The sequence below is a fragment of the Sphaerodactylus townsendi genome, linkage group LG06 (assembly GCF_021028975.2).
Source record: "Sphaerodactylus townsendi isolate TG3544 linkage group LG06, MPM_Stown_v2.3, whole genome shotgun sequence".
NCBI lineage: Eukaryota > Metazoa > Chordata > Lepidosauria > Squamata > Sphaerodactylidae > Sphaerodactylus > Sphaerodactylus townsendi.
The window spans coordinates 38153176-38179589 of record NC_059430.1 but is presented as its reverse complement, the minus strand read 5'-3'; the positions used below and the strand labels follow the sequence as shown (position 1 = coordinate 38179589).

Below are 26414 nucleotides of genomic sequence, written 5' to 3'. Positions count from 1 at the left end.
AATCTGCACTCCAGTCAGGGGCCTCCTCTCTCTGTCAAGCATACAATCAGCATAGAACCCAGGGACCTGGGATCTTTCTGTCAGCCAACTCTGCTGAGACAGAATCCTTTTCTTCCAGAGCTGACAGACTCCTCTCTGCCAGACTCTGCTCTGCTCTCCTTGACCGACCCCGATCAGCACTCAACTCTCCTCTCAGTCCTGTAAGCCCACTGGCTCCCCCTAGCTTTTGCCAAACGTTACTGGACCTTTCTCAACCAATCAGGTCGGTTCTATACTTGTGGAGCCTTTTCTCTTTTTCTGGCTGTTGCTAAGGCCTTCTCCCTTTGGCCTGCTGTACGCCAGCCCTTCAGGGTGGGGCAAGTTCGTTACAGCATCATATATCTGATTATGAATCAGGGACATCACCTGCAAAAAAAAAATGATGCAGGAAGAAGGATTCTTTGAAGTAGGTAAAGAAAAGATAATCAGTCCCCTGTGCAAGTACCAGGTCATTACTGACCCATGGGGTGATGTTTGCTAGGCAGACAATATTTGCGGGGTCATTTGGTTTTGCTTTCCCCAGTCTTCTCCACTTTACCCCCAGCAAGCTGGGTGGTCATTTTACAAACCTTGGAAGGATAGAAGACTGAGTCAGACTTGAGCAGGCTCCCTGAAACCGACTTCCATTGGGATCAAACTCATGTCTTGAGCACAGCTTGGACTGCAGTATTGCAGCTGCTTGTAATCCTTGATCATCTCTCAGTAGCTGGGCTGCAGCCTTTCATTCTTCAACCTCATTAATTTTTGCTTCACTTCTTCCTAACACTTCAACAATGTTTGTGCTGAAAATGACCTGCAAAAACAAACAATGCCCTGCATCCAACCAGAGTCAAGATAGGGGAAACCTGGTTTTTATGCAGTGTTCCAGGTTTATATTTATATTATATTTAGGTGGAAGGACAAGGTAGCCGTTGGGGGGCAGACAGGTAACCAAGGGGGTGGGGGACTCGAGTCCAGCCTTCCTTAGGGAGATGCAGGAAGAGTCCCCACCCCAGTTGATCTAGCCTGGTCTCGCTGCCTAGAGGTAAGCTAATCTTAATTTTAAAGCAATCACAGGCTTTTTTCCTGTGGTTGCTTTAAAATTAAGATTAGTTTACTTCTGGGAGAGCGGCGGCTGGGAGGAGATCGAGGGCAGGCAGAAGGCCAGGAAAGAGTATCCTCCCAGGCCTGTCTCCCAGTCTACTCCCAGCGGCAGCACCACTCATCTAAAACAAACTAAGCTTAATTTTGAACCAGTGCCTTTTTTACTTTTGCAGTGGGAAGAAATGTGGGCAATTTTTTCCCCTGCCCTCCTTCTCCTCCCCGCACTTTCTCTCTGGATGGGGGATACACTACTAAGTGGCAGTGTGTGGATAAGATCTTGGGGTACAGGTGGACAGTAAATTAAGTATGAGCATCCAGTGTGACTTTAAAAAGACTAATACAATCTTGGGATGTATCAATAACAACCAGACTGCAAAAGGCTGGAGGGATGTGTGTGTGCGTGTTTTCAATTTGAGAGTTTGCCTTAGGGACCATTTTCTGTAGATATGCCTCTGGTTGAAGGAACAGGAAGGAAAGTGAGAAGAGGGAGCAAAGGGAGGTCCGTAGATTCAGGGAATGGGACTCCCTGGCCTGAAGAGAGAGCAGAAAGGAAGGCAAGCAGGTGGGGAGGCAATGAGATTTTCCCTCCCCCATTCATCCCTGCAGGTTTACCTTTTTCAGCCACCCACACAAAGTTGAAAGTGGCAGCTGAGATGGTTTCAGCAGCTTCACTGTCACATTACTGAGGATGGTCGGAAAAGTTTAAAAGTTTGTCTTAAGACAGGTTGCAAACACTAGCTCTTTGCAGCCATCTTGGGGCAACCTAAAAACTACTGTCAACAATCAGAACTTGTCTTATCTTAGAAGCTAAGCAGAATTGGCCCTGGCTAGTATTTGGATGGGAGATTACCAAAGAAGCCCATGGAAATGGCAAACCATCTGCTCATATCTTGCCTTGTAAACCCTACCAGATCACCATAAGTTGACAGCACTTTCTGCCACTGTATTAGTCCTTTATTATAGGTATATCTTAGCTCACTTGATCATTAGCTCTAAAGCTGGCACAATTTGCTACATCACAGTTAATGAGCAAGGGACCTATATCACAGTCAATCTTGGGGTGGGCGTGAACATACTCAGCTTTTAAACACAGTACTACAACCCAGAGGCAATGGGTAGTTTACCTGCCCACTAGGCATAATTCCCTCTTACTATGTAGCTACCTGCACTTTACAAGGTCAATCTGGGTGGGGCAGGTGGTTAGTGCACTTCTTTCTGAAGTGTTACCAGAACAGCTACAAAAGGCAGGAGGTAGCTTAACCATAACACATGGCTTGAATTCAGCCTCTTTCAACTCTAACTAAATTATGTCCACAAAAGGCTCCCTAGTAGCTCAAAGAACTCAAAGGTCAAAGCCTTTCCTGTTTTCTGTAGAGAAAGGATGAATTAAAGATACATTTAATATGAGCAGCAAGTCTATAAGCAAGCAATTTCACTGCTTTGTTGAAGCTGAGATTCAAAATGAAAGGTAACCTGTGGGAGTCCTGCAAATGAAAAGATAAAAGTCAAAAGCTAGTGGTGCCTGGACTGGGAGAGAGGAACCTTTATGTAGTCCCACAGCAATGATACAGGGATTGAGTATAGGTGTTTTCAATATTTCCTTCTACCAGTAGTAGAAAGAGAAAGCAAATGCCTCCCTTTTTTGGATTTATTGGCTGCCTTTGATATAATGGACCATGACATCTTGTTAAGACAGTTGAAGATAGACATGGGTATCAACGCTATTGGTTTAAATTTAGATTGGTTTAAATCATTCCTTATGGACCTGACTCAGAAGGTTGCTGTTGGAGACCTGTTGTCAGTAGGGGACCTGTCCTGTGTGGTTCCACAATGCTCAGTCTTAGCCACGAGGGGAAATAATTTGTGATTCTGGAGTTGGCAGCCATCAATATGCCAACAACATCCAGTTATATATTTCCTTGTCCAAATCAATCTGTCACTGCTCTAGAGGTCTCCTGGAACCTCTGCTTGACTGCTGTGTTCAAATTGCTAAATATGAATGAGCCAAAACTGAATCCTGGTAAGGCAAAGGTGATGCTGGTTAGGAAGCTTGAGGTCTTCAAGGATGCTGTGCTTCTCACATTTGATGGGGTTTGATTGACACTTGCTGAACCTAGGGGTTACGCAGGAGCTAGTATTATCATGGAGAAACAGCTGTGAACAAATGTTTTCTTCATCTCAGCCCAGAAGATGGCTTCCTACCTTGAGCTGGTCAATCTGGCCACGAGGATTCATGTCATAGTAACTTCAAGGCTGGACAACTATAATGGTCTCCACACGGGTCTGCCCCTGATGTCAACTCAGCAACTGTTCTGTGGTTCAAAATGCTTTTGCCCAGCTTCAGCTGGTACATCAACTATACCTGTCAGATTTAGTCACAGCGATCCATAGTTGCGTCTAAACTGGACTATTGTGATATACTCTACTTTAGAGCTACCCTTGAAGGGTATTTAGGAGCTTCAGCTAGTGCAAAACACTGCTACTTGGAACTAGCTACTGGGAGCACTTGACCTAAACAACTACAATGACTATTGATCCACTCCCAAGGCCAATTCAAGGTGTTGGTTTTGACCGCTAAAGCCCTACATGGCTTAGAAGGGACCATCTTCTCCCATAAATTGCTGCCTGGGAATAAAGATCCAATGGAGAGACCCTCTCGACTGTGCCATTAATCAAATAAGTGTGTTTATTTGGATATAACAAGAAGAAGCCTTTTCAACGGCAGCCCCGCGATTATAGGACAATCCCTCAGAAAGATTTACCCGCCACCCTCGCTTTTGACCTTTAGGAGGCAGCTGAAGATGATTTTATTTAATCCATTTTATTTAGAGTGTCTTTCAATGAGTCAAGCTAAACAGCTACTGAGCAATAAAAATTATCTCACTGGACAGCTATTTAGTGTTACTAGCCACATTTAGCTTTGGGGAAAAAAACAAAATACCCATTATACCTTTCATGAAGGCACTGTTAATCTCAACTGGTTTTTTTTCTATTGAAAATAAAGTTCCGTATCCTTCTCAATCTTTCACCAAAGCTGCAGACTTCCACCGTCACCACCCAAAAATGAATAACAATGCAGTATCTGCTCTCCTCTTTACGTACTACATGTTCATATCCTATTACCTCACTTCTCGACCCGGTCTAATATCAGAGCAGCATTTGACTATTGCGTTGGGAAGCACTTTGTCCTTTACAAAGATCAGAGTTGAAAAATAAAAGACAGCAAGCAGAGCAAACAAACCAAACATGAAAGCCTTTTCCAAAGGTCAAATACACCTTTATAACACCACATCAGAATTTCATACTAATTTCAATCCAGTTTCTCAGCTATTATATCAGATGAGTCACTCCACACACTCTGTGTGTGTGTGTATAATAGAGTCACTGTATGTATTTTTGGGACCAGAGACCCCCGAAACTGCTCAAGAGGAGGGTTGGCTAATTTGATCCTATGTCCCAAGTTGAGCACTGCCTACTTGGTTGTCTTGCTTTTACCTACTCCGACATCATTCAACAGGATCACATCTGTTATGATGATGACTGCACTATTTATTCACATACACGGTTATTTCTAATTTCAGGAAATGCACAGCAACTGGTTAAGTAGTTAAAAGAGAAACCCAGTTCCATCTCACACCCGCACTTTATTATATGCAGAATGACAACGAGTGTCAGAAAATCACAACAACAACAACGAGCTACAAGTAGTGAGTGGGCTCAGAGGCTACATTCACACCTTGGCACAACTGATCAGCATAATTTATACAAACACTTTTAATAAATACATGGTAAACAATAAAAAGACAAGCAGCAAGGACTGATTTCTGGAGGCTGTGGCACACTCACAGAACTGGAAATGCCAACACTATCCCACAACCAAACATCCTGGAGTAGGGTACAGACAGGATGGACCATCCTCACCATGAGTGGTGGGACACCAGGAATAGACAGGATCTTAATGCTTTTTTGAAGTGTTTTGTTGGTCTACCTAGTCAAAGTGGGTAGGGAGAGAACCGGTATGCATTTCTGCCTCTATGCAGTCAAAGAGTGTTTGGAGACTATTGCTGGAAGATTACTGAGAAGCAGTGATAACCAGTTCAGAATATCATGGCACAATGACAGTTCACTATTTCATTACAATAGCAGTCCTCTCCCAACATACAAAATCAAACAGAAGTGATAAAAATTCTGTTACCTAAGAAACCTCTCAAGATGACATGACATAAAAACATTCCTTCATATTTTATTCACAGCTTAATGAGTTGTACAGAACCCAAGTTCAGCAACTTGGGAATTATATCTGATTGAGCCAGTTGAGAACGCATGCCTTGCAGAGCCTAACAGTTCAGGGCAATTCCTGTGGATGTGCACAGAAATAATGTGACATAAGGACAGATCACATGGGCAGCTTGGAAAGAAACGATACCATGGTTCAGACTCATCAAGAAAGGCAGCTTCTACCTGCCTCAATTTTGAGCAAACTGTTTCTAGCCTGATAAAATCAATCCCTACAGGAATTATTCCAATATCAAATATCTAGCGATGCAATGTTACTTCTGACATGGCTTTTGATGATCCCTATTTAATGTTTTAAGAGTTCTGGGACAAGAGATCCTCAAACTACTATGTAACGGTTGCAGCGATTTGAAAAAAAAAGGTAAAAACAACACTGGTACAAATGTTGCCTCATTAAAGCTTCAGAACAACAAATACCACAAAAAGCACACTGTGGTTCTTCAAAACAATGCAGAGGACAATGGCAAAGGCCTCTAGTGGCTAAAGAAGAACAAAAATAATTCAAATAATATAGCTGTACTATGCCAAGAGAAGGGCAAAGGGATGGATGGATGGATGGATGGATGGATGGATGGATGGATGGATGGATGGATGGATGGATGGATGGATAAATAAATAAATAAATAGGTAAATAAATAAAGTCTTGGCCTGGAAATACTCTGTGGTTTCACATACAGCTCCTTGTTCCCCTACTTCTGGTTAAAATGAATATGGAATGAGCTCCAAGAATAAAAGGAAGTAACTCTCCATTCCTGCCCAAACAAACACTGGAATGTGATAAACCCATAATCAATGAAACATACAGACATCTGGAAAGGGACTAGGACCTTCTGTCCACCTACATTCCCTCTTACTCATCCAAGCCCGGTATCAAGTCTGCAATACTGTCCACATAGTAATGAGGCACCAGGTCCTTTGCAGCAGGGCTGTCGCTGGCCATGTAAGCCTGTGCCTCCTCTAGACGTGAAACACCCGTCAGGGTCAAGACCGTATCGAGGCCACAGTTCTTGCCGAATAGGATGTCTGTCTCCAGCCGGTCACCCACCATGAGCATGCGAGATGGATCCACACCAAAGCGCTCCACAATGCACTCGAACATGTATGTGTTTGGCTTCCCAACTACCATTGCCTTGCGCCCAGATGCTGTTTCAACTGCTGCAGTGAGACTTCCAGTTCCTGAGAGAGAAGAGACAACACTTGTGAAGATCAGTCTTTTCACACTTAAAACACAGCCATCCACCTGAATCAGTCTGATGAAATTAACAGTAGAAATTCTTGTAGAAAGAATGAAGAATCGCAACCACCACCACAGAAGAGTGGGACTAATTAGGCGTATTTCTCATTGAGATGACTTGCCTGTGTCTGGGCTGTACCACTTCAGATTGCAGGTGTGGGTTCATGTAACTGAATGCTCCTTCATATGAATTATTTCCTTCTACACATAAAACTAGATGATCAAGAACACCCTCTCCAGAAAAGAGCTGTATGCAAACAGCTGTAGAAACATTCAACCACTCAGCAACTTGCCACCCTTCTGCAGTCTGAAGTAGAACAGTCTAGACACAAATTGCTCACCTTAAAGAAAATAAAGCATCAATCTAAGGATTAAAGCAGGAATTCGAAGCTAGTTCAGGGTTTGTTCGTATTGGGCCTAGGCCTTGGAAGTCAGAGACACCCCACAGCTTTTACTCCACAAACTCACACTCCAGAAGGTACTGAACCACTAGACTAGAAACTTGAGTTTTGTTTAACTCTGCACTACTAAATTCACTTTAACCCATATGGTACCCACTTCCTTCTCCTCTTATTTTCAGTTGGACAAAGTGCTATATGGTAAAGATGGGTGTATGGGTGAACTGATAAACTATGGAGATTTCTTAAACTCAGAAGCAGAAATTTTGGAAGGAACCATGAAAAACCACATCAGCCTCAGGAATGGGAAACTAGAACTCTGATGAAGACAGCATGAAATTGGAGCATAAGCTAAGGCAGAGGTCCGCAACCATTTTGAGCCCATGGATATACTTGGAATTCTGACACGGCATGGCAGAAACAGCAACAAAATGGCTGTCGCAAATGGTGGAACCAGTAACAAAATGTTTGCCACAGCTTAACTTCAGGAACAGCGATTATTCTTGTGCTGAGGTAGCCAAAGCAACACTTTTTTTAAAAAATGTGCAAGGCCAATCAAATTTCCAACGGTAAATCAGAAGCCTTGCTGGGCAAAGTCCTAGAACAACTGGTGGGTGCCCTAAAATGTGTCAGTGGGCATCATAGCATCCACAGGGACCATGAACTAAGGAGACTGGATTTTTAAAAGTTCAATCCTACAGATCGTAACAGGGGTCCATGTTCAAGGAACCTTGGCCATACAAGAAGACAAACTTATAAACACCAAAGAGATGGCATGCCTAATCATAGACTCATAGAGTTGGACGAGACCCCCAAGGGCCATCAAGTCCAACCCCCTGCCATGTAGGAATACACAATCAAAGCACTCCTGACAGATGGCCATTCAGCCTCTCTTTAAAAACCTCCAAAGGAGGAGACTCCACCACATTCCAAGGTAGTACATTCCACTGTCGAACAGCCCTTACTGTCAGGAAGTTTTTCCTGATGTTTAGGTGGAATCTCTTTTTTGTCACCTTGAACCCATTACTTCTGGTCCTAGTCTCTGGAGCAGCAGAAAACAAACTTGCTCCCTTGCCAACATGGCATCCCTTCAAATATCTAAACATGGCTATCATAGCACCTCTTAACCTTCTCTTCACCAAACTAAACATACCCAGCTCCGCAAGTCTTTCTTCACAGGGCATGGATTCTAGAACTTTTACCATTTTGGTTGTCCTCCTCTGGACCCATTCCAGCTTGTCAATTTAGTCAGTACAATTAGGATCAGAGCTCCATGCAAGGAAAATAGGTAAATGGAAACTGATTCATGAGTAGCTTACTGAACACCGTAAGTAATCATGGTTTCTCTCACTTGGGATATACATACACCAGTACACCACAACATACCAAATCATTAGCATAATTCCCACAGCAGATGAAATAAGTAAGCATCTCAGACTCCCTTATTCAGAGCTGTATCAGAAGCTGTAAATTGACTATGCCATGGCCTGTGTAGTTTCCAGATACTCCATATTGTGGACACACCTGTTTAAAAAAACCTGATAAACTATTCCGAGAAAAGGGCTTTAATTTTAATCTTTCAGCACTGACAATGTAACAAATGTACCGCAAATTCTTCATAGAGATAAAACCATCTCTAGTTCTGGGATGAGAATTGAACTAATGCTCATCTCAAGAGACTTCTCAGGTTCCTGAAGCTCATTTGCACTGGATGAACACAGGTGGGGGGTTTAAACATGATGCCGCCTGTCCCATTACTGCTCCAAGGTCATTATTGTCTACTTTTACTAGCAGAGGCTCTTGAGAGCTCCAAGAAAACATCTTTCACATCTAATTCTTTTAACTGAAGATGGGAAATGAAGGTGAACTGCTGAACTTCTGTCTAATATTGAGATTAGCAGCAAAAATAAGAACAAAAGAAGAGCCTTGGTGGACCATGCCAGTGGTCCATCTAGTCCAGCATCCTGTCCTACGCAGGGGCCAACCAGTAACTCTGGAGGATCCACAAGGCGTACAGAGGCTAAGGCTGTCCCCAATGCTTCTTAAAGGAAGGTTTTTCACAATATGAACACAATGGAAAAATTGGGCAATTTTGAGAAGCACTGGAAAAAAATCTTGTACTGTAGACACATTTTCAACATTTTTTTAATTTAAATTGAATAATCCTGGCAATGTTTAATGATGATAGTTCCACATCACTCAAACAAGCTGGCAGTACTACCTACTGTGACCATAGGAGAGTTTATGTCCAAACAACAATCTTTCTTGTTTACTACAAAATGTTTCTGTCTTCAACTGTTATGTTTTCTTATCATTCAGGAGGCAAAAATTAGACAGGTTAACACAGAGTGCAAGTCATTTACATCTCTTCATCAGGCATGCTTGCAATTTTTCTTACAGTAATGAAGACATGGCAAATAGTAATTTTATATGCCAAGTTATAAATTATGCATGTTGCATTGTTAAATTTCTAACCCCCCCCCTCCCAAAATAGAAACAAATAGAAAAATACCTTTCCCCTGTGGCTTCAAGATTTCTGGAACTTTTACATCACTGCCACTGAGCCACAGCTCCTCCAGAGGAGACACGCATAGAACGATAGAAGCTTACATGTACAATTAAGATTTTTCTTTTTGGAAGAAAAGACCATAAAAAACCCCAAACAAGCCAGCCAACCAATCCTAATCGCGATCACCCAGATTTTTTGGACAACTGCTTCCAATTATGGGGTCTTACGACTGTAACGCACAGACCGTCTGCCTGGTCAAAACTACTGGTCTCCTTGTCCTACTGGAGACCTAAAAGCGACTGACGCTCGTTGTCCTGAAAGCCTCGCTTCCCAAGCCAAGCAGCTGGGACGGGCGATAATGAGGGGGAGGCCGTCTGCGTATGCTCAGAGGTGCTCTTATCGGCCTCCCTCTGCCCTGCCTCACTCACCCGGCGTGCACTGCCCATCGCTCAGCGGGTGCCAGGGGTCCGGGTCGGTGGCCACGAGCAGGCACTGCGGGTCGCGCAGGTAGGCGCAGGCCTCGGACAGCTTGGCGAAGGTGAACTGGTCGTCGTAGCCGACGAGGACGGCGCGCACCGGGCCCCGCTCCTCCTCCGGGTCGCCCACCAGGCGCAGCCCCGCGTCCCGCAGCTCCCCGCGCAGCCCTTCGCCGCCCAGCACGAACACAGGGCCGGCGGCGGGCGAGTCCCCGGCGGCGTCCCCGAGGAGCCGCTGCCGCAGGAACAGCGCGGAGCAGAGCGCGGAGCTGAAGACCTGCTCGCCGCGGACGCCGCGGAAGCCCAGGCGGGAGAAGCGGCGTTCCAGCTCGGTCACGGAGCGGCGGCTGTTGTTGGAGACGAAGAGGGCGGCCTTGCCGTGACGGCTCAGGCGCTCCAGCAGCTCGGCCGCTCCGGGGACCGCGCGCTCCCCGGTCCACAGCACCCCGTCGCAGTCGAAGAGCACCCCCTGCGCCTCCCCCAGCACCTCGCGCAGGCTCGAGCCGCTCAACCGCCGGCAGCCCGCCATGCTGCCACCGCCGCCGCCGTCACCGCCCCCGCCACCCGCAGGACCGGCGCGGCCAATCGGAGCACCGCCGCCCCCGTGATAGACAGCAGAAAAGCGCAAGAGGCGGGGCGACCGCGGACCAATCGAGGTGCACGACGACGCAACGTGCTCATGCGTCTTTCCTGACTCCGGGTGTAGTTAGGTTTCGGGAACTATGATTGGCGGGCTGGAAGGAGGAGCCTTTTCTGACCGGCTCAGGAGGATCCAGGGCAGGGTTGGGTTGCCATGGCGACCCGTCACCGTAGCGAAGAGGAAGGGATGCGTTTCTTTGCGGCCTGTGCTAACAAGCCCCATTTGCCCCAATCTGGGACGGTTGCGGGGGGAGGAAGGAGGGCAGCTGTGACGGAAAACCTTTCCCCTCCTTTACTATGTTAGCTGATTTTGCAGGAAGAGACAAATACATCGACTTGCAAAGCAAACCGTTTTAAACCTATCAGGTAGAAAAATGAAAGAGTGACGAGGAACGTAGCCTATGACATAGGTCTAACGGGAATCTTAGCGATGCTGATTGGCTGACGTGACAGGAACCTCTACCAATGGGGAAGAAAAACGGAGGCGGGCCTAATATGGCAACTGCATTTTTAAGAAGTGGTAAACAAACAATCGAACTTGGGCGGGGGAAAGGAAGAGTGACTGGTTTTGCAGCCTATGCCGGTCCAGGATGAGTAAAGTGGCGGTTTGGTTTGGCCAATAGGTGACCGGTTCTCTTACGGACGGACGGAAAAGACCACATGCAAGCACCGCAGAAGATGACAGGTTTCCCTGGCGCTTCCGCTCAGAGTTTGTATCTAAAAGCAGCGAATGGGGATTATGTCCTTCATATCCATTCTTGCATTGCACTGTCAATGGGACTTAACAGGATTGGGTCTGTAAGGGACCATGCTGGAACAGGACAAGTATTAAGAAAGAATGTGCTGAACCGGGACCTTCCCACTCCTGAGTAACCCAGCCACACCTGGTCATTTATCTGGAGACTCTTGTATGTATCAGAGCCACAAGTGCCACTTGAATTCCTCCAGCCATTTTTCTGCTCTCAGTGCCCATGTGAAAGGCACTGATAGTTCTAACAGCACTTCTTACTACATCAATGGCTGTACAAGGTGGACCAAAGTCACATTCGCACTGCAGAGCTCAGAAAGTTAGTTTTTGTGCTTCACTCATGATACAGAAACCAGATACCAAGTATATTAAACATTGGCTATTTGTATAACTTATTTTGCTAAAAGAAGATGCTGCAAAATCATGACACTAAAAAGCAACATTTTATAAACTGCATTTAATGAAGTAGGCTCGGGTTCATGAATGCTTATGCACAATGTATTTGTCACAAGGCTCTATTGGTTTACAGTTCTGTTGAAAATAATCCTTACTTCAAGCAAAAGAGAGACATTCTTTAAAATGAAGAAACCTCACATTAGTCATAAATAGGACCCCACATTTAAAAAATAATTTATCAATTATTTATAAAAATAAGTTTTCCCACCCTCTGTGAAAGCCTGAGAAAACTAATGTAAAGAGATTCTTAATGCATCTGCATTGCAAATGTTAGTAATTAATTGCCACACATTTTGTCTTCCTCCAAATCCTAGGAGGCATACTTCTTTGAATGGTCAGGGATCTCAGAATTTACAAAAGTATGACCTAGTTCTTCTTGGTTAAGTAATGATAGCTAAATAGTTTGTCAGATTTGGCCTGTAGGAGTAATGATCCACAACACAAGAATTCTATTTTTGCATTCCGAGTAAAGATCCACCATCCATCTTTCACCTAATATAGGGCTGGTTGGCATGTATTTTCTTACTTGTGAATGTTGGGTTGTGAGGTCCAAACAAGATTTTATTCCCTTCTCCCACAAAAGACAAAAAAGCTGTTCAGTTCACACATTCATCTGTCAGTAAGCAACTTTAAGTTTAGTGATGTACTTGTATGTGTGTATGCCCTATGTCTTTGTTCTCCACAGTAAAAACCTGTATGCTTAAAGTTGCCAGGTACAGATCCCTAGAAGACCACTGTGCCTTTTAGAGTTGGTAAGAGGGAAAATACCACCAAAGGCAGTGTTTGCTGTCCCTGGAGTATTTATGATAGAGAAAGTCACACCTTTTCTGTGCACCTATTCACAAACTCTCCCATCTGGACAACACTTTGCTCCTCCTGCCCGTTATGAGTATGTTGAAAGATCTGGCACATCCTGGACTTGCAGAGCTGTTTGTCAAAGAAAGTTCTGTTCTCAACAGTTTGTAATGCCATAGCCTTCAAAAGTCAAAATAATTAAAAAAAAAGAAGTCAAAATAATTGCTGAGATGATTTGAATTAATATGTCATTATGGGCAACTGGAAAGAAAATAGGTATTGATGCTCATTGTTTCTTTTCTCTAACTTACTCAGAACTTGAAGTTTGAATGCATGCCCAGCATCTTACTGTGCTTTGGTGGGTGGGAGGGGGGGGGGGGAAAGAGAGAACAGATTTTTGCCTGATGGGTAGACAGCTCAGTGGAAAATTTATGGGAGAAAAAAATGATCTGAGAAAAATATCAGAAGCCCCACACTCTTCTTCTTTTTCATACTGTACCCTGATTGGCTGCGCTTTATGAAGTTACACAAATGTGTTGTTGTGCCCTTAAATGCTCATCTGCACATTATATAGAATGAGGCCATAGACTAAAGGAGTATACATCTGACCTGAACTGCAAGCTGCCAGTGGAGGAAGAGAGGGCTGTTTTCTACGTGCTGGGAATATTCAGTAATATCACATCAGAAACATGACTACTCTAAATGTGATGTCCTAATTTACTAGATGCTGGGGGATTTAAGTGCAGGTTTGGTAGGCATTCAAAAAAGACACTTTAGAATTCTGCCGTCTCATTCTGTGGAATGTATTCTGTGGAATGCTTTGTAGCTTTGGAGGGACTGGGGAAGGAAGTATCAATGAGGAGATAAAGATGGAATTATTAAAAGGAGAAGCATCACTCAGGGACAGGAAAGCCGGGAAAAGGAGGCACATGGAAGAAGAGACTGCTTTTGAGACTGCAGGCATGAACAGCGGCTTCCAATGCAGAACAGCAAGAGGAGTTAACGTGGCACATGTGTTGCCCACCAGGACCTGCTAGCTGTATTTGATGTGCATTACTGCACCAAATCCTACTGTTTCTCCTTTCTTAGAAACTGGCTGGCAGTAATAATGCCTGTATAGCTACTCAGTCATTCTCCAATGCCTCGACCATTGGATCAGATGCTGATGGAGAGCTGTTTTCTCCAGCGGATGCTGGCTCATTGTGCCCTGTTGCTAGAGGAATGGGATCATCAAATGTTTCTATACTGCAGTCATCAGCAGGAGGTTCTTCAGCTGCTATTGTTGCTGCCTCATTGCTCACAGGTTCTGAAGGAGGCTTTGGAGACGATAGAGCATTGCGACTCTGGCGCCTGGTTGGCTGTGGCGGAAGTGGTGGTGGTACGGATGGAGCTCGTGTTACGGCTCCTGCTGTTTTTCGAGGGAGGGCCTTAGGAATGGGAGGCAACTCTGAGGCAGGAGGTTGGCTCTGACGCTGCACAGGAGGTGGGGTCCGTGGATGGGCTAGGGGTGGAGGTACTGCGGGTCGGGGTGGGGCCGCCCTTTTTGCTGCAAAGTGAAAATATGAAACCAAATGCAGTTTTGAAAAAGTTGTTTGCAAATACTGTGTACTACCCAACTGATCCTTACATAGCTATCCTGTTCCATACCACTTTCTTCCTCTCCCAACTATTATTCTAAAGGCCAACTTGAAATATGTCACTGAAAGCACTTTGCAACCCTTCCATCACTATCAGTGTGCACATGTGAAAGTAAGGTAGTTCTACAGGAACATGTACCGTACTTTTGAACTGACTGCTGGCTGTGCAGGAAGGTTGATTTACAAGCATATTTTAACTGTATTGTGCTCCACAATATTCAAGTGATTTCAGAACAAATTCACACATTACGGAGTGGTCAGGTCCCTCGTGAGTCCATCCAAGTTCTGTTGATAAGTAATCTGAAAGTTCCATTTTGGTAACAGGAACTCTCCAGGAACTCTCATGTGGGGGATGGGTGAGAGGGGCTTAAGCCACTTCTATTTGCATATGACAGTGGTGGCGAACCTATGGCACTCCAGAAGTTCATGGACTCCAGTGATGGGAATTGGAGTCCAGTTGGCCATGCTGGCAGGGGCTGATGGGAATTGGAGTCCAGTTGGCCATGCTGGCAGGGGCTGATGGGAATTGGAGTCCATGAACATCTGGAGTGCCATAGGTTCGCCACCACTGGCATATGACATGAGGCCCACTTGTGCCTGGGAATTAAATTCCAAGCACGGAACTTCCCAGAGTATATTTGAGTGACAGCACCCAGAGTGGACTTTGTAATGTGTGACTTTTCTCTTTTAAGTGCGTGTTTACAAGTGATATCAAGAATTCCTTTTAGTTTGGAATCTTATGCCACTTCTGAGACTGTTTTCAAAAAATGATGTGAGGCATTTCTAAATAATCATAAAATCAGAGAGTTGGAAGGGACCTCCAGGGTCATCTTGTCCGAACCTTTGTACAATGTAGGAAATTCACACCTACCTCCACCCAATACCCCTAGTAGTGACCCCTGCCCCATGCCCCTTTGGCTTATATAAGTTCCAAGGAACAGATGTGACTCAAGACAAAACTTACATTTGCGTGAGAATGAGGCATCATCAGCAGGAGCTGGCAAGGAGACTGCTGCTTCAGCAGAGGTTGGAGTCGCCTTTGGGAGAACCGTTCCTGTGGCCACCTCAGGATTTGTTCTGTCAGTTAAAAAAAAAGACTTTAAAGATCTTTGTAGTGCAATACGAACATCTCAATTGTCAGTCTTCAGAGAAAGAACAGATGGTGGCGGGGACGGGACACAAAAGGAATACATCTTGTGTGCTAACTATGACACTTGTGTTTGCTGCTTGAAAAGAAAACAGTTGAGGAGGATGTGTGTTTTAAGTGATGGAGGAGGGGAGTAAAGAAGAGAATAGTGAGGAGCACTCTGAAATGGAGGCTCATATTGTAAGAGAACATCTGAGGCATCCTAACAATAGGCCATGGCAAGTCATGAAAACTATACTTCCTGCCAGTGGTGGGATTCAAAAATTTTAGTAACAGGTTCCGATGGTGGTGGGATTCAAACATTGGTGTAGCGCCAATGGGGCTGGGTGGGGCACAACGGGGGCATGGCCAGGCATTTCGGGGGCGTGGCATTCCTGGGCAGGGCTGTGGCAAGGACGCAGGGCATGCGCGCCCCAGGTGCAGTTCCCCTTCTAGATTCCAGATTCAAATAATGACTGTTTAAAGTATTAAAAAAGCAATATACTGAAAGGTAGTGTATATTTCTTTTTATATAATTATATTGATTGATTTTAAATAATAACATAAGTAAGGAGAGAAACCAAAAACTGTTTACAATTGTTACAAACATATCTAATTGTCTATCTCTCTCAACTCCCCCAACTAAAACATCCTATATTGCCTCCCTCCTTCCCATATTTTCTCCCTCCCTCCTTTCTACTTCCCCTTCAGATTCCTATAACTACTTTATCTATTCCACGAAATAAAACTAACAGAGGGAGAGATCCAAAATCCTTAATCTAAAAAAGTAGTTTAAAACTCTTCTCTTTCCAATATAAATTTCAAAAGAAAAAAGAAAATGAAAAATCTTTACCTATAATACTTTCCCAACCTTTGTACCAATGAACAAAAAAATAGAATTACTATATATTGTATTATTTCATACAGTTCATACACACATGGGGGTGCCATGGGGGACAGGGGGGCCGCAAGGGACCCTGGGGGCGATTCTGCATCCCCCACTTGACAAGATTTGTTGTACCCAGGGACAGAGATTACCCCCTTGTCCCTAGTGGAGTTAATCATTAATAACCGGTTCTCCAAACTAAGAAAAATTTAGTAACTGGTTCTACCGAATAGGTGCGAATAGGCTGCATTCCACCTCTGCTTCCTGCTAGTGATGTCAGCTGGGGAAAAGAATCACACTTTTGAATGATCATGACCATTGTGGCACCCCTTAGTGGGAGGAGGGGCCCAACCCAGGCCATGAGGCACTGCAGGAATTCCCCAACACAACCTTGTGCAACTGACCCCCCAGTTAGGACTTGATTGAACCGCCATAACATGGGGCCCCTTATTTCCAGAGCTGAGAGATGGCTCAGTAGAATATTATGATAGATAGTATTGAAGGCCACTGATAAATCCATCAGAACTAGCAGGTCACATTCTCCCTATCTAGTTCTCAATAGGGGCCATCAAGCCAGCCAGAGCAATCTCTGTTCCAAATCTTGGCCTGAAGCCAGACTGAAACAGGTCCAGAAATTTCCTGAAAGACCAAATCTACATGCCCTCTATTTAGGATTACCAACTCCCAGGACCTGGAGTTTTCCTAGAATTAAAGCTGAAATTCAGACTACAGAAATCAGTACCACTAGAGGAAATTACAGCTTTGGATGATGAACACTATGGCATCAGATCCCTGCTGAGCCCCCTTCCTCACAAACTCTGTCCTCCTCAAGCACTACCTTCAAATCATCAGGAATTTACCAAGCTGGGTAGCTCTACCCTCCATTGCTATCGTTAGTTTAAATACACTTTCTTTCAAATGATCTACAGGAATGTTGTGACTACTGTATTCAAAGCAGGATGGTGGGGTTAGGGTTGTACAGGCAGAGCCACTAGGTTCTTCCTGTCCCTACTGTTTTACCCCCAAAGCCCACCTCCTGAAGTCTTTTTATCCACCAGGCAGGATCCAATATAAATGGCTTGTATATTTGAGTTTTGTGTGTTACTACACTAGATCTTTTAGTGGTGGTACTGGTTTTCTTAAATTTCGAAAGCATTTGAAACGTATCTGAACTGCTTAAAACCAAAGGCTTACTTGGGCCACTTCCAAACATGCAGAATAACGCACTTTCAATCCACTTTCACAATTGTTTGAAAGTGGATTTTGCTATTCCACACAGCTGCAAAGTGCATTGAAAGTGGATTGAAAGGGAATTATTTTGCATGTGCGGAAGAGGTCTTGTATTCACTTAAAAAGTATTTGTGTCATACTGTCTGACAAGCTGACTCTCAAAAGTAACTTCAAATTTACACATTAATATAATAAAGCAAATGAGAAACAGGTAAAAGTGTCCAGCAATACGATGTGATTTGAAGGCACATGATGCAGAAACCTTTCTGAGGGAGACTTGGGGAACAAGCCAAAGCTGGTCAAATCAGAGGCACGATCAATTTTATTTAATGGGGTTTAGCCAAGGAACGTGTTCATGGAATTGCACTGTAAGGGCTATTTTTACACAGATGTTTTGCTCTGCCTCAGTTTCCCTGCTGCAGTGCCGCTTTCAGGAGCGTCTGCAGCACACCGTTCTCTTTTTGTCAGCGGTTTTCAACCTTCCTAATGCCACGACCCTTTAATACAGTTCCTCATGTTGTGGTGACCCCCAACCCTAACATTTATCCATTTTACAGATGGAGAACACTGATGCAGAGAGTCTTAGGCGACCCCTGTGAAAGGGTCGTTCGACCCCCAAAGGGGTCCAGACCCCCAGTTTGAGAACCACTGCTTTTTGTCTTGTTTCCCTGTCTTCCCCTGCTCTGCTGCTACGGTATTTTTCTTAACCTTGGTTTGATACAGACTTTTGGGAGAGATGTCTGTCAAGAGCCTTTGGATGATTTGGGTAGGCAAGTTACTTTTTTTTTCCAGGTCCCATCCATATTGGTGCCATTTTCCTTGGTTCAGCCCATGCAACTGCTGTATCCCATCTCCAACACACACTCCAGGGGGTCAGGAGGGATTTAAATTTGGTAGCAGCTACATAATAGTAGTACAATCTATTGCAGCAATGCCCTAATTTCCATCTTTGATTTTTTTTGTAAAGCGTCCAACTTTTTTGGTTGCAGAGTTAAAAGGGCAAATCTGCAGACAGTATCCTTCCCCCTGTAATTCTGCAACCAAAAGGGCTAAAGATTTATTTTATAAACAAAAAATGAAAGCTGGGAATGAGTACATTGTTCAAACAGATCATTACAACCTTCTAATGCTGTAATGATATGAGCTATTGTTTTTTTTTCAAAGTGGCAGCAAGAGAAATAGCAGCCACGGACAGCTGAAATAAGAAAAGTGCAAAAAAAACCCCTTTCTTGTGGATGCTTCATTGCCGCTGTGCAAATGTGTCTACATTCACAGCAGCAGTGTGAGCTACATAGAGAATAGTCTCCATGTAGATGTAATCTAAGGAACACTTTAGGAATTCAGGTTGTTCTTTAAACTGCTGTGGAAAACTGGATCATAAATATTTTAAAATAAATAAATGGTCAAAGGGAAAGCAAAGTTCATTTTTGATAGTTCATGTTTTACAAAAGTTAATTCTACACTGTGGGAAAACTCACTGCTTCAGATAAGACTAGAACAAGGTAGCCATAATATGCGATGTAACTATGTCTACCTTTCTCCAGGCAAGAAGGAAACTGGCTCATTAGGATGAAGGCAGTATGTGGGCTGTTCCACAGAAGGAATTTCACTATCTTTGATTTCCAGTACAGGAGGAGTGAACAAGCCAGAGATGTTGAAGTCAATATCTAGAAAACAACCAACAAAATGAATGAGACAACCCGAAGCCCCCTGAGCCACTGGTTCAGCACCTCAGTTTTCCCATTCACCCCATGGCCTTCTTACCTTTTGTATTTAAAGCACCATATATATTGAAAGTTTGGGAAAGTGGCATTTTCTAAACAAATACAGTTATCTAATTAATTAATTAATTGCATTTTATTGGTTTCAAAAGCCTCAGAAATTTAGGCCTATCCTCACTCTGGAATTCCTTACCAACAGAGTGGCCCCTAATGATTTGGAAAAGAAGAACAAAGCAAGCCATTTTTAAAAAGAAAGGACTTTGCAGAAAGTTGTGTAGGTTATTGAATCAATTATAGAAAACTTTTAAAAGATTAGTGCAGTGTACAGTGTATGATGTACAGAAACAAAAACTGCTGAGATGTGGGGAGGAATCAAATTGAAACAAAATTCAGCATAATAGTGCGTGGCTGATTATAACTTCCTATATTAATGCTGCAATTAACTTTGCAGTTGGAGTGTATATTTTAATGAAGCATCTTGTGAACAGCTTTGAGCAGTTTTGGTAAAGTGGCATATAAAAATATCACTAACGTTGTGATTCCATTTATTTCCTGCACCCCTGTTAGTTCTGTCTCTGATCTAAGTTCTACTCCACAAACAAGGAATGGCTGTCGTTCAAATATCATATTCTGGTTTAACCCAAAGAATACAACTTTCAAAGATATGTACTTTTGTCTAGCTAATTTGTATTCATCCAGTTTTCTAAAATGCTTGGATCAGCATACCTATGATTCCATTATTTCCGACGTAGCTCTGATAAGGAGGATAAGAAATATATGGAACCCCCTACTGTAGAGTACTTTTAACCCTCAATGAACACCAAGGGTTTTCTATAAGAATGCAGAAGCTTTTCCCACTCTCAGTAACAATGAGTTATTGATTATTGAACTGGTCTCTGAACTGGTCTCAGTCCCATCAAGTCAATAGATATTTAATTACCTCCTGGGAAGAGGGTCTCAGCATTTTGAATTAGGGGTTCCACAACTCCCACAACTTGTATGGAGGATACAGAGGCTATATCTAGCTGCACGTGGTTCCTGGGAAAGAAAAGCCATCAAGGATAATGTTAAGCAGCTAACAAAGCCAATATCCCATCCTTCCTGACACAGAAATGCATAAAACTGAATTTCACTAACTGTTTTCCACAAAATATGTGCAAGTGGACTAAAAGTGCAAATACAAGTGGAATTAAGCCTTTTACATTGCTCCAAAGGAGCCCTTTTAGTGTCTGGATTTGACAACCTTACTAGAGGTGAAAGAGGAGAGACACTGGGTTACAGCTATACAAGACTGTTGTTTGCCTGACGCTTTCCCTGTTCCTGCCTACTGACTTCTGATTTATCCCTTCACCTTGTCATGGTTGGGCCTTGTCTCCATTGAAGACAAGGTGGTCATGGTGACTACTTCTGGGGAGATCAAGATCTCACTAAGCCAGGCCACCTGTTGAGATGATGATACCAGAAATCCAAAAAGCTCTTGAAAGGAGCCAGACATGTAGGTAACAGAAGAACCCATCAGCAAAGCACACCCTTCATCAGGAATCTGACAGCTGTCATCAGCTGCTAACCCTTTCCCCAGTCCTGGCTTGCCCAGCCCATTTTTTGCCCTTTCCCCATTCCATGCAAGGGAAGGGGAGGAAGGGGTGGCATGCAAGGGAGGGGGAGGTGACCAGCCTCTGGACATGGCACACCCACCCTAGTGGAGGAAGAGGGAAGGGAGGGGGAGGGGTGGCATGCAAGGGAAAGGGAGGAAGGGAAGGGAGTGAGTGAGTGAGTGAGGGGTGGCATGCAAAGGAGGGGAGGGAGGGGGCCTGACATCTGGACATGGCCCACCCACCCTAGCGGAGGAAGGGGGAGGGGAGAGAGGGGGAGAGGTGCCATGCAAGGGATGGAGAGGAAGGGGGGAGGGGTGAGAGTGAGTGAGGGGTGGCATGCAAGGAAGGGGAGGAGGGGGTCCAGAATCTGGACATGCCCCCCCACCCTAGCAAAGGGAGAGGGGAGGGAGGGAGGGATGGCATGCAAGGAGGGAGGGAGCCTGGACATGGTCCACCCACCCTAGCGGAGGAAGGGGGAAGGGAGGGAGGGGGAGTGGTGGCATGCAAGGAAAGGGGAGGAAGGGAGGGGAGTGAGTGAGAGGTGGCATGCAAGGAGAGGGAGGGGCTGGAGGAAGGTGGAGGGGTGGCATGCAAGGGAAGGGGAGTGAGGGAGAGGACAGAGTAAGGGGTGGCAAACATTGTGCAAGGAAAGGAATCCCCCTTCCAGAACGATGCCTCTCCCACATCAAGGGCTAAAGATTCTATCTATCCTAAGATGTTGTGATGGTATCAGCAAACTAACCTCTTTTGATCTATTATTTTGAATTCCTGGTTTATTATGTACTTCTGAAGAATACAGATGTGTTTTACAACAAGATTGCCCCCTTTTGATGTATTTTGTTTCCCACAAAGTTTCCTATAAAAACAGAAAGTGTGCACCCTCTCAGTGCTTCACTCAGGAGGAGCCAAACGAGGAGGTAACAGAGCCCTTCAATTAAAGCTTACTTTTTACAAAACATTTTCACAACACCTAAGGAATTGTTTCCTGGGAGCGCCATTCCTTACCCTTCATTTTGTTGGGGCCATAACAAGTTGGGCCCTAGGACAATGGCAATATTGCTTGGAGTCATTTTATTCACTTCCTGATGTTCAGCCAGCTTGGCTAAAAACCGGATCAGATATCTGTTGGGAGAAGGACCAGGAAATATTGTCTTGATTTTTCAGTGAAGCCTTAGTGTTTTTATCTGTTGCATGGGAAGACAAAATTTAAAAGACAAAGCTTTTTTTCCCCCCAGCACAGGGCACCTGTGATGGGGCCTACTGATTTTTTGCTTAAAACCTTGAGATTTTCAGCTGACCAGTGGGCCTTACCTCAAGTTGTTGTAGTTGTCTTTGGGGAGATGGTTACAAGAGTCCCTGAGCAGCTCCAGTCGACTTTCTGGTTCTTTGACACTGAAAGAGAGGAATGTGCAAAGTAATCATAGAATCTTATTAATTCATTGCATTTCCATTCCCCATTTTTCCATCACAGATTCAGGATCACATACATCGCATTCCCAGGAAATCTATAATCCATGCATCGATTGGTCCCAGATGTACTATGCTACAGCAAAAGTGGTACAATATGTGCCTTCACATTATATTTAGGCCTTAATTTAGGCTGTATTTTAACCAGTGTGATATTATGGTAACTATCCACTATCCCAAGTGATGGAAAAAATCCTCCATGGTTACTGACAGACAGTTATTTGGATGCCAGTTTAATTGTTTAAAGATTCTCAATCTCGGATAAGGACTGCAAGAATTGCATCTTTAATTGGAAAATGTAACAAATTTGCATTCTTTTCTTTTAAAAAATGGTTGGAGGGTAACACTCACTCATGTGTTGCTTGTGATGAGAACAAATACCCCTCTTTAATGCTGTCCAATATGACATCTACAAATTGAGTTTCCAGCAGCCCAGACAGTATAGGCATCTGATAGTTGAATAAACCTATACTTAGCACTGAAATGAAATCATCAGGATACTCAGTCAGAGCACATGCTTTGCATGCAAGACGTTCCATGCTCATTCTCTGGCATCTCTAGTTAAAGGATCTCAGCAGCTGCTGGAAAAGGCCTCCAAAAACATCTGTCTTACGTGGCAACTTTGAGCCAATCATCGTAGAGTTCAAAGGACATCAAGGGCTGGGGCAGCTCTCGCAGATAACATTTCAGGGCACCTAAAATGAAAGCAAAGAATCGCATTTAAGAAATGTTGCAACCTCTCTAGCCATCATGAGAGAGAGAGAGAGAGAGAGAGAGAGAGAGAGAGAGAGAGAGAGAGAGAGAGAGAGAGAGAGAGGGAGACGGAGACGGAGACGAAGACGAAGACGAAGACGAAGACAGACTGCTTTGTATTGAGATGTCTAGATGTTTAAGTACCTACCTGCCACTGCATGAGGGTCTGCATAGAATTCGTCCAGAGCACTTGAGCCACTGGCAAGACAATATTTCAGCTTCTTCAGCACAGAAGCCCCAGCTGCCAATCGGAAGAGCCCCTAGAGAGTGGCAATGAGAGAAATGCAAGACAAACCACATTGGACCACACTAATGATCTGTCTAATTCACAGTGGACAACCCAGATTCCCTGGAAGACCTACAAGAAGGGCCGCTGTCTCCCTATGTAGTTTCTCCCAGCAACTGGTATTCAATGATACACTGCCTCTGAACATGGAGGTTCTATTTAGGTATCACAGCTAATAGCTGTTGATTGAGCTATCCATTAGGCCTAATGTCTTTTGGGAAGGCATCAGAACTATTATGGCAGTAAATTCCAAAAAGTTACTTAAAGGTTGTGTGAAGAAATATCCTCTGTTACCCATCTTTTTTAATTGAAGGTCCTCCAGATCTAGTATTATGGATAAGGGGGGAAATGGTGAGACTTGGGATCTACATTAAAGGAAAGACTAGACAGTGGAGGCAGCTACCCTGCTTCCCCTAATATAAGACATCCCCCCAAAATAAGACATAGTAGAGGTTTTGCTGAAGTGCGAAATATAAGGCATCCCCCGAAAGTAAGACGTAGCAAAGTTTTTGTTTGGAAGCATGCCTGATGGAACAGAACACAGAAAAATAAGACATCCCCTGAAAATAAGACATAGCGCATCTTTGGGAGCAAAAATTAATATAAGACACTGTCTTATATTCGGGGAAACACGGTACCTCTTCCTGTATCCCTGAAGTCAACAGCATCATGACACAAGCTTCAATGGGGAGTGCAATCTCCCTCCCAGAGTTCTTCAGATGAGTTTCTAGAGGCATCCCATATACCCCTAGCACAGCTGTATCCATCAGGAATGGGGAGTCTGAAAAACAGAATAACATTTTGTAGGAGACAAAGGGTAAAGATCACGGGACAGATGATCTAGACTGTATTTTTCATGTCTTTAATACATTGGCTGGGAGATTTCCACAATGGATGACCATTTCACCAGATTTTGAAGGTTAAATTGAAGGAATGTCTGTCTGGTTTTCTTGCAGGACAGATAGCCAAAAGTTTCCAGTGCTGCAATGACGCCCTCTCAGAGACAGCATCAGCAGGGAAGCACAGCATTAGAGGGCATCAAGGCGGCAGATTTCTGCCCACTCCCAGCTTCTCTTTCTATTCCCAGAGAGTGACGGTGCAATCCTAAGAATACTTGCCTAAGAGTAAGTTCCACTGAAAAGACCTGAGTAGGAAACTGAGTAGATCTACTCAGGATTGCTCTCCAAAGGACAGCAGAAAGTACACTCAAAGGAAAGCTGCTGATGGCGCTTTAAAAATAGGCAACAGGCAGCTTGTTGGTGGGAGCAAGTGGTATGGAAAACCCATTCTCCTTCCCCCACACCCATTGCATATGCCTGGTGCTTTGAGGCTGACTCAAGAACCTCTTTGTCACTTTGCAACCTACAAGTCGGTCCTACAACACGCGCTTGTGTCTTCTAAAAATATAGAAAATGATGATTACAAAAACATCTATACCAGCGTTTCCCAAATGGTGGGTCATGACTTCTTGAATTTCAATGACAGAACTGGACACAATATTCCAGGTGAGGTCTGACCGATGTAGAATAGAGTGACACTTTATTTCCCTCGATCTAGACACTGTACTCCTATTGATGCAGCCCAGAATTGCACTGGCTTTCTTGGCTGCCACAGCACACTGCTGATTCATGTTCAGTTTGGGGTCTACTAAGACTCCCAGATCCTTTTCACATGTACTGTTGTCAAGTCAGGTGTCAACTGTGCATTTCGTTTTTTTCTGCCTAAGTGGAGTATCTTACATTGATCTCTGTTGAAATGCATTCTGTTAGTTTTGGCCCAGCTCTCTCATCTGTGCAGGTCATTTTGAATTCTGACCCCGCCCTCTGGCATATTAGCTACCCCTCCTAATTTGGTGTCACCTGCAAATTTGATTAGCATGCCCTGTATTCCATCATCCAAATCACTGATTAAAATATGAATAGAACTGGGCTCAGGAGAGAACCCTGTGGCATCCCACTAGTCACTTCTCCCCAGGATTAAGATGAGCCATTGGTGAGCACCCTTTGGGTTCGGTCAGTCAACCAAATACAAATCCATCTATCAGTAGCCTTGTCTAGTCCACATTTTACGAGTTTGCTTGCAAGAATATCATGGGAGGCCTTGTCAAAGGCCTTACTGAAATCAAGGTATGCTATGTCCACAGCATTCCCTTTGTCTACCAAGCTTGTCAATCTATCAAAAAAAAGAGAGACAAGATTAGTCTATCAAATAAAGAGACAAGATTGACTGGACCAGGCCAGGAGAACCTTGTGCCTGAAGGAGCCAATCAGAGCAGAACTGGGACTATATAAACTGGTCTTTAACTTGTCTGATATAGACAGATTGAGATCTGCTTCTCTGGTGTTGCTGTTGGCTTGATTCCTTGCCTACCTACAACCACATCTTTTGCCTCAGATCTGATCACCCACTATAATGAATGTGACCCCTTGCCTGCCTGTGACCCTGCCCCTGCATTCACGGACTGTTGTTTCTCTGTCATACTTATTTTATTTTAGTTATTCAATTTTATACGCTACCCGCCCTGGCCAAAGCCAGCCTCAGAGTGGCTAACACAAACATTAAAATAACAGTATTCAAACCAGTGAATTACATACATTACATAATTACAGTTGAAACATTCTAACAATGCTGTCCTTAGATGTTGGTGAATCAATACATTGCCTTTAAAACCCAAACTATAACACCTTGGGAGGAATATGACCTTTCGGGCCAACACATATCTTGATATACATCATACAGCTTTAGTTGTAAGCCCGGCAGAACATTTCGGTCTTACATGCACTCTGGAACTGATTGATGCCGTTGAAAGCTCTAATGTCTGCCAAAAAAGCATTCCACCATGTAGCTGCCAGGGCCAAAAAAGCCCTGGCTCTGGTGGAAGCCAGCTGTATACTTGACCTCTGGCCAGGCTGCAACCATATTGCTTCCCTCAGGCCCTCTTTTGGCCCCTTTCGCACATGCAGAATAATGCACTTTCAATCCACTTTCAATGCCTTTTGCAGCTGGATTTTACTGTGCAAAATAGCAAAATCCACTTGCA

General features: G+C 44.1%; 1 protein-coding gene across 1 annotated transcript in view; it reads right to left on the bottom strand.

The window, feature by feature from the left end:
* Nucleotides 1-4746: 4746 nt before the first annotated feature.
* The window catches only part of SH3BP1 (SH3 domain binding protein 1), a 43786-nt gene continuing 22118 nt past the window's right edge, over nucleotides 4747-26414 (bottom strand). Inside the window, exons 10-21 of the mRNA XM_048501530.1 lie at nucleotides 24013-24155; nucleotides 23237-23348; nucleotides 22949-23030; nucleotides 22180-22260; nucleotides 21874-21990; nucleotides 20214-20311; nucleotides 19087-19219; nucleotides 15275-15387; nucleotides 13800-14219; nucleotides 11315-11391; nucleotides 9988-10729; nucleotides 4747-6594 (exon numbers count right to left, since the gene is read on the bottom strand). Of these exons, the coding sequence (XP_048357487.1) occupies nucleotides 6269-6594; nucleotides 9988-10729; nucleotides 11315-11391; nucleotides 13800-14219; nucleotides 15275-15387; nucleotides 19087-19219; nucleotides 20214-20311; nucleotides 21874-21990; nucleotides 22180-22260; nucleotides 22949-23030; nucleotides 23237-23348; nucleotides 24013-24155 (2444 nt within the window). The 3' untranslated portion in view covers nucleotides 4747-6268. The remainder of the gene's footprint in view (nucleotides 6595-9987; nucleotides 10730-11314; nucleotides 11392-13799; nucleotides 14220-15274; nucleotides 15388-19086; nucleotides 19220-20213; nucleotides 20312-21873; nucleotides 21991-22179; nucleotides 22261-22948; nucleotides 23031-23236; nucleotides 23349-24012; nucleotides 24156-26414) is intronic.